Here is an 8,718-nt window from a genome sequence, read left to right on the forward strand (position 1 = left end):
CAAACTTGTTGTTTGGAAAAAATAAACATGAATAAAATAAGATGACGTCAAAAACTACAGAAACAAAAGAAAAGCCAAACCGGATGTCCGGTTGTACCGGAACCCCGGCTTGTCTCCTCTCCCAGGAAATGGCTGCTCCGCGGTACTCCGAAGCTTGAACCGGAGCGGTGATGTGTCACGGGGGACGTCGTTCGTTGCGAACCGAGGCCGGTGTCCGCAGTGTTTGTCGCCGCTGAGGTTTCATGTCCGAGCTCCGTGCCCGCTGTCAGTGAAGTGAAACGCCGCCTGTCACCGCGTGTTCATGGGAAACAAATAGCACCTGCAGCCCCGAGAGAACCAGCAGCACCGACCGCTAAACCCCGTAAATGCCCGAGCGCGGCCCCAGGATGAACGGCTTTTCTCTGGGCGAGCTGTGGCTGGCTCTTCTGCTGTCCCAACTGTGTCCCAGCCGCATCGCGGCCAAGCTGGCCTCCCTCCCCCCGGAGCCCACCTATCGATGCACAGCGACTGCGAACGGCGTGACGAGCTTACATCTGACCGAGCGGGCGGACTGGCAGTACTCCCAGCGGAGCTCGACGCGGTCGAGGTGTTAGCACCAGGAGCAACCGAGGTAACCGGGGTCGGGTGCATGTTTCGTGCGCTGCGCCCCGAACACCGCTACACGCTGCTGTTTCCCCACGGTAACGCCGTGGACCTGGGGCAGATGTGCAGTTTCTACATCGGCCTCGGCTCCAGGATCAACTGCAAACGTGTTCTCCTACGATTACTCAGGCTACGGGGTCAGCACGGGCAAGCCCTCCGAGAAGAACCGTATGCGGACATCGAGGCGGCCTGGCAGGTCCTGAGAACAAGTGAGTATGAACCAGGAGAGCATGGTGTAACATATCACTAAAAAATATCAATTAAATAACAGAACTTCAAAGCACTATGTAAATCTGGCCACAAACGATTATTTTGATAGTCCGACTAATCGCCGATTATTTTTCGATTCGCCGGGATTCAGTCGACTAATCAATCTACAAACTTGACTGTAAAACATACAGCTTTCGCACCAGCATGCAGCTGATCGGATCATTAGCCTTCAGCTTAGAAGTATGAGCTAACTGAAAATAAAACAATTAAGATGATGCTCATTAACAATTTAATGAGAGTTGCGGCCGCGGAAAGCGGGAGGTCCGGCGGGCGGGCCTGTAAAGCTTGCGCCTTGCCTTCGTAGCCGACAGGAAATCGCCTGGCGGAGGCCACCAGCGCCGAGAAGGTCCCCACGAGGGGATCCTCCCGCACCGTGCGGCCTTCCTGACCCAACGAGTTTGAATCCCCCCCGGGCAGGGCTGGCGAAGTTCGGAAAAATCGACGGTGGATTGGTTTAAAATTCAACACCGCCCTGAATTCACGGGGATCACTGAAGTTGCAACAAATCGCAACATGGTGAATTCCTGGAGGGTCTTAGTTATGTATAATTTACAGTAAGTCAGGCTGATGCCATTACCACTACTGGGCATGTGGTAGGTGTGTGGTATGGTGACAGAAAGGCAGACGCGGCAGTGGAAGCTGGCAGCCGCAGTTTCAGAGAGAAAAGGAAGTAAAAAAAACAAAAAACGATGCGTCGACTACTAAATTAGTTGTCGAGATTTTGTTCGTCAACATAATCGTGACTAATCGTGGCAGCCCTGGTGTGCACCATTTCAGTTCATTTAAAATGTATTTACAGTCTTTGCCTGTCAAACAAGGGCGAACCAACCTTTAATTAGTGGCGATTCAAGTAGACAATCCAGTCTGACCCAAGACAGCAACCTCCAGTGCTGAGAAATAAAGCCGGTGCAGAGTGCCAATAAAACTTGTAATACCATCAAGTGTCCACTTGAGGCTGGCTCCGAAGGGAGTCAGTCTCCATAAGTCCCCATGTCAAATGTCCAACTTCACAGCAGAAATAACATGTTTACAGCCTGGTACAAAAACAGTTTTGGTCTCTGTAGATAATTTCCCCGTTCATGACACTGTGCTTGAGGGTGAATTTATATACAACTCACCTGTTCACATTATATTAAGGCTTAAAGTTAGGCAGGATTAAGAGCGTTGCTGGTTTGATTGACAGGTACGTGCTGTTACAGATGGGTTATAGAGGCACCCAGGCCATGATTAACACCCGCCTTAGGTAGTGAGGATGTACGTCTTTACGAGATTGAGATTAGCCGGAGGCGTGCTTCGGAAAACCTACGGGAGTCGTCCAGTTTGAGGAATGTGGGGATTCTCATGATACAGTTGACTCGATTTAGTTGGTCCGTTGATTCCAACTATTCTCAGCTGACTTCATTGAGAGGATGCAAGAAAGGACGTGAGGAGGATTTGTCAGTAGCCTATGGTAACACTGGCACATGGTCATGATAACATTTCAGCTTGTCATACCTGTAAACATTCCCAGTCAGGCTCAGCTGTACTTTGTGGTTCCTGCTACACATCCACTATGGGTTAGACGGTAGACTGTAGTCTCCTCTTTAGCGTCAGGTTTCTCGTCGGGTGCTGAAGTTCTGCTCAGAGCGATCCTCCACAAACTTAAGACGGGCTGTGAGGTGCTGATGAATCACTCGCTGTCCAGGCTACACGATCAGCTTCGTTCTTGGAATCATTTAGAAAAAGGGGCACACACTTTAGGCGGTTAAAGTGGTGTTTTTCTTTGAATCAGTTTTAAGGAAAAAAGTGAATTTGTGTGTTTTTGATTCTAATCCTAAAATCTGACTTTGAGCATTAAAGGTGCAGGAGACTCCAATTAAGTTCTTGTGCTAATTGGTGCTCATTATGTAAGTTGTCTTTCTGTTAGGACTAGGGGGCTGCCACAAACGATTTTTAGATTATTTAGATTAGTCGATTAGTCACGATTTTTGTTTCGTCGACTAATCGTTGCTATCGACTATCTGGCAGCCCTTGTTAGGACTCAGAAATGTCACCGTTGCTTTTAAATTCCATTTTCTTTTCTTCTTAAACTTTTCCTTCAGGATTTCTTGGTGCAGATATCAGTTTGACACCTCACCTTGGCGTCTCTTATGTGACGACAGTCATTAGTCTTATCAGTGTGCACGAGGTGTCAAGCGGTGGCTAGTTGCAGCAATATTACACGTGGATTGACTCCACAACTTTCTGTCCACAGAGGACTTCAGAATGGTGTCCAGCAGCAACTTTGTTTTGTTTGCTCCGTTTTTCCTGAGTTGAAGTTCTCAGACTTCTTCTCTGCCACCAAAGGTTTAATTCTCTCACATTTAGTTGACTAAGGTAATGTTTAACGCTCATTGTTATCAAACTCAACTCTGAAAGTCTGTACTTGTGTCTCTTGTTGGAATATCAAGGCACAGTCAGGGGAGTCATGCTTTCCCTGCTGAAAAACACATTGGTGACTCCCGTGGGAAATAGTTCAGTGAGCAATAAAAGTCTTTTCAAGATAATACTTGGTGTTTCAGAGTGACCTTTTTAATGTGACAGGTGAAGACCACCCTGCGTCACAGTCCTGCTGTTTGACCAGCATGTTGATGTAAGGTGGAGAATTGGCAGCAGCCAACAGTCAAACGCCAGGCACAACTTCCGTTTTGAGGCTGGTGGAATTTATTCTCAGTGTCCCCTACTGATTTTGTGGTATTGTCCAAAGCATGTGCATAGTGTACTGTTGTTTTTGGCAGTGAATGACTTTGTTAGTTTCAGTGACAGTTCCACCATACCGTCACTCTTTTCCCTGGATAGTTCATCTCAGGCCTAGGCTGCCACGATTAGTCGATTAGTCACGATTATGTCCGACAAACAAAAATCGTCGCACAACTAATTTAGTAGTCCGTTAGTGCAATTTTAACCAATCACCGCGATTTCCTGCAACTTCCTTGCAGTGCTGCCCGGGATTCAACTCAGCGGTTCAGGGACGGCCGCACGGTGCGGGAGGATCCCCTCGTGGGACCTCCCCCGCGCTGGCTGGCCTCCATCGGGCACATTTCCTCCGCGGCGGGCTCTGGGTCGGCATGGAAAGACTCGGGGGCGAAGGTGGCTCACGGCTCCGTCCGCGAGCTTCACAGCCTGCCTCCGCGCTCTCTCGGATAGTCAATTTAGTATGATCCGATTAGTCGACTAATCGAAAAAATAATGGCGATTAGTCGACTATCAAAAATAATCTTTGTGGCAGCCCTAATTACATAGCAGAGAGTTTGTCAAATGTGGAAGATTTTGTTGAATGGAGCATGGTGGTTTGTGTATGACTGGAAGTTTCACATGTATTAAAACAACAAACTTAGTCTGCTCCTCTCAGACCGTTTTTCAGCTGATTGGAATGCAGCGGCAGATTGGATGATGGAGAGCCGGCAGCGTTCCTCTGCGTTTGGTTGCTGTCACCTTACCATCATTGTCTAACCGAGGCCAAAGGCGGCTCATTACTTCATATCAAATTAAAACACCCTGTAGATTTGTCTTTCTGCACATGCTTCAGAGAAGTGTGGCGTGCCTCTGGAAGTGTCCCGCAGCACGGAAATCAAACACTTAGTCGTCCTTCGACCCTTTAGAGAGCAATCCGCCCAAGCATGAACCCCGTGTTGATCATGATACGCTCTCCTTGGGGGAGATCCGCACCTGAGCAGGAGGAGGTTTATGTTTATTCAATATCTTTTTAATTACATTTTGTGGGGAATCATAAGACTCATTTCTAGTGGTAGTGCTGGTGCGGAGCCGCAGGCTTCTCTGAAGAAAAGATCTGTTTACACAAAATCAGCTGGCTTAACATTTTGATAATTGCTAAATAAATTATTGTCCTTCCTCTTGAAATTACATTTCCCCCACCTCTCACACACACACTAGTTTCCTCATGGCCACAGCTGAAAGAATACCACTGTGGGCGAGGAAAGCAATTTGGGGTTGGGTTGTGCAACAACAAAATAAAAAGGAGTGCATGTCACCATAAGTAAGTGGAGTAATGGGTCACCCTGTCATCATTTGGGTGGGATGTTCCTATAAACTAATTATTGGCATGATTTCTCATTAGTGCGCTTTGTGTTTTTGGTTGAGACGCAGTCCAGACTACATTCTTCTGTTTCTGTTGAGAAGATGTAAATGAAGCATGGCTGTGTTCTGCCTTGAGTTGGGCTTGTCTCGGTCCATGCTGGACATCACTCTGTTTTTGATGTGGCTGCTGTTGGCAGAGCAGACAGTGTGACCGAGCATTGATGATGTTAAGATTCTCTCAAATGGCTTCAATGCATACTTAGATTTGAGACATCACAGAGCGGGAAAAGCTTCTTGAACGGTTTTATAGAACAAAAAGACAGCGTTTGAGTCTGTGGTGGAGACCTGAGCGATCATAAACCAAGCTCTGTGAGGAAAAGATAAAATGCATTTATTAAACGGGCAACTTCTAACGTAGAACCAAGTGGCATCGCATCCGAGGTCTGGAAATGAAGACGATGCAGAAGTGCTAAAAACTGTGATTTCTCAAGACGCAGAAGTGAGTCAATCTCCATAAGTCCCCATGTGTCAAATGTCCACTTCACAGCAGAAATAAACAGTGTTACAGCCTGGTACAAAAAACAGTTTTGGTCTCTGTAGATAATTTCCCCCATGGCCCTGTTCCAGGCTGTAAACATGTTTATTAATTTTAAGTTGGACATTTTAACATTGGCAGAATGATTTGTGTTGTAGCCAGCCCCAGTTGTCGGTATTTGTATACATGCATTTATTTACATCCTAAACAACATACACTATGATATTCATCCATTTTCCTGACCACACGTCTTCATCAGGCTCACAGGTGGATGATATCCCAGCTGACTTTGGGTAAGAGGCAGGCTTCACCCAGGACAGGTCAACCTTCATCACATCCCTGACACATGGAGACAAACAACAGCCACTCACTGTCACATTAACCCTGGACAATTCCTGTCATCCATAGATCTTTTCCACAGCGGCCATTGACATGAAATAGTGGGGTCAGCAACAGGTGTGACCAATGATACAGTTAAGGTTCAGTTCCATTAGTGCAGCAGAGACCAACATCAGCACCCGGAAGCCTAGTATCATCACTGTGTCCATGGCTGCTGTGAAAAAGCTCTGTTAACCTGCATTTGTTTGGACTAGGGATGCACCAAAAAAAATTTTTCGGCCAAAACCAAATAAAAATTAAATGGTTGGCCGAATACCGAAACGAATATGAATGTGGTTGTTAAATTTTTCACTATTTTTTTTTTTTACTATTGCATAAATAGCCTAGAATAAATTTGTAGACATGTTTTTTTTTCAAAGAAAGTAAATGTTTATTTAATATCCATCAATATTCCAGTAGAATTTCCAGTTAGTAATTATTATTTCATTATATTGTTAGAAAGCCCATGTTGTTTTAATCACTGTTCATTTGTTTTGAAAGAAATACTATTTAGTTTTATTATTTCGGTGAATTTCCATTTTCCCACGTTCATGAACGCGTCGTAGTCATTCCGACGGTCATTGAACGCGCCTCGCATGTGTGAGACGCCATAGTTTAGAGAGAAGTATATAGCTTCGCTAAAGAGCAGTGTATGATGTATTTCTTGCCTGTTTTTTCTATATCCTGCATCGTGGTTTTATTGTGTGTGAATGAGAAAAGAATCAGCACCCTGGCCAGATCACCGCGCACGTTGTTTCATTGCATCAATGCGTCACGCCACTATTCGGCCACTTCACCGAAAGCTGAAAGGCACTTTTGGGCCATTTTCGGCCGAAAATTTTCAGGTGGCCGAATTTTCGGTGCATCCCTAGTTTGGACATTATAGGCATAAACACACGTCTCCTAAAACAGAATACACAAATATAGGAAGAGTCTCAGCGTCCTCTAATAGTGGAAACACCTTCCAGGGAATGTGTTAAATCTTAAATAAGATCTTCAGATGAAGTGAAATCTCCTCTACACAGTGCCGCCTCCTCCTGTGGGGTCTAATGAGAACTGCTCTCAACTACACCCAACAGAATAAAATGCAGTAATATCAAAGACTTCTTTTCTGCACGCAGAAGGTTAATTTTGTTCTGTGCCCAGATAATCCAACCTCCTGACAGGTGTAGCTCATGGAGATGCTGATTAAACAGACTGTGACACTGGAACAGAGGACGGCGGGTCATGACTTCTCCGTCCGGGGAAAAAAACCTCTCTGTAGCCATAGTTAATAGACTTCTTCAAGTCCTAACATATCTCGTGGCGTGTTGTTGTGACTCACCTGTTGGCTGTTTTGTTCATGTTTTTTTTAAAAGAAGGATTGTTCCAAATCAATTTGCAGCGGGGCTCACGTCTCAGGATGTGGATGTTGTTTTCATCCTTTCATATCGTTGCCTCTGGCAGTCCACCCGAACAGCCTCAGGCACCAGCGTGGGCGAAGCCACCCCACAGGCCTGTTTACTCACCTTAATCAAAAGTGATTTTGAACGCTCTTTTGCCTTTTCATGCAGTGTCCCACAAGGCTCCATTTGATGTAGCATGATCCAAGCGGCGTAACACACCTCTGATTTTTAGCACGGGGGACAGGGAAACAAGTGACATCATGTCTGCTGAAATGACTCAGCTATTTATTTCACCTCGTCGTGTTTCCTGTGTCCTTCCACAGATATTGGCCCAGCAGAGATAATAAGTCAGGACACAGACGCCGCGCTCCTGTTAAACTACTCTGGAGGCTTTTTCTATCAATATAAACAAAGTGTTGTGTACAGATATAAAGGACCTGCCAGTGCAGTCAGAGATTCTGAGCTGCCTGTTTCCTGATTGTCAGATTGTAAGTCTGTATTGAGACAGATATGATTTCTGTCGCTAACATCGGCTTGTTCGACAGATGGCTGTTCCCTAAACATGCGGTCAGTCGTCTTGATGCCGCGCCACCTCTTTGCTTTCAGAAGCACTTATTATGTCCCGGTAACGTCTATTCATTAACCCTCACTGTGCGTACATAGGCTGCCCTTCTTGAACTTGGGCGGACTTAATAAAGCTATTTCCATTTGGATTCGGCTCTGCTTGGCTCTGGCTTCAAGGTTTCCATGCCAGTTCTGATGTTTCCATGGAATTTCTACGCAGTATGTTTTGGACAGGCCACTTTATACTGGCTGAGTGTGCAGTTGGAAACATTGTTCTCTCTTTTCTGCCTCTGTATTCTTTGGAGGTAGCTTTGCATGCATTTTTGTTTCACTAAACATAGTGCTTCCCTTCATTTCAACTGATGCTGTGCCATTATCATTCGTTCTAATCAAATCTGTGTGTGTCCGGGACTCTTTAACTAGCTCCGGTTTTTCTTCCTTTTAACTCCTTTTAAAGTACAGCCTTTACAAACTTAACATGTCTCCAGGGGCGGTCCTGGCTACATTTGCGCCCTGGGCGACAACACCACCCCACCTTGCCAACCAAGTTGACCCCCCCACCCCGGTGGGGCGCCCGCTCCGCTAACACGATGAGCGGTATAGAAAACTGCACGTGCGCCCCTCGCGTAGACTGCCGCCTGGGATCAGTCTATCCCCCGCCCCCCTCCCTTGATGAGCGGTATAGAAAACTGGCGAGTTTCTTTTTTTTTCGGGCGCTCGTGCGCCCTCACGTAGGTTGCGCCCTGGGCGGTCGCCCACATTGCCCATAGCTAAAACCGGCCCTGATGTGCTCGTTTGAGCTCTCTCAAACAACAAGGACTATGACTGTAATGCCATACCTAGGGTTGCAAAATTCTGGGAATTATCCAAGTTGGAAACTTTCCATGG

The 8,718-nt window shown here is 46.2% G+C and overlaps 1 protein-coding gene across 1 annotated transcript in view; it reads left to right on the forward strand.

Moving 5' to 3' along the window:
- The first annotated feature begins 365 nt into the window (after nt 1-365).
- Nucleotides 366-8,718, forward strand: part of LOC104938801 (alpha/beta hydrolase domain-containing protein 17C) — a 42,844-nt gene continuing 34,491 nt past the window's right edge. The window contains 4 exon segments of the mRNA XM_027281618.1: nt 366-564; nt 567-745; nt 747-807; nt 810-855. Of these exon segments, the coding sequence (XP_027137419.1) occupies nt 366-564; nt 567-745; nt 747-807; nt 810-855 (485 nt within the window).

This window comes from Larimichthys crocea, chromosome VIII, assembly GCF_000972845.2.
Source record: "Larimichthys crocea isolate SSNF chromosome VIII, L_crocea_2.0, whole genome shotgun sequence".
In the NCBI taxonomy this organism is placed as follows: domain Eukaryota; kingdom Metazoa; phylum Chordata; class Actinopteri; family Sciaenidae; genus Larimichthys; species Larimichthys crocea.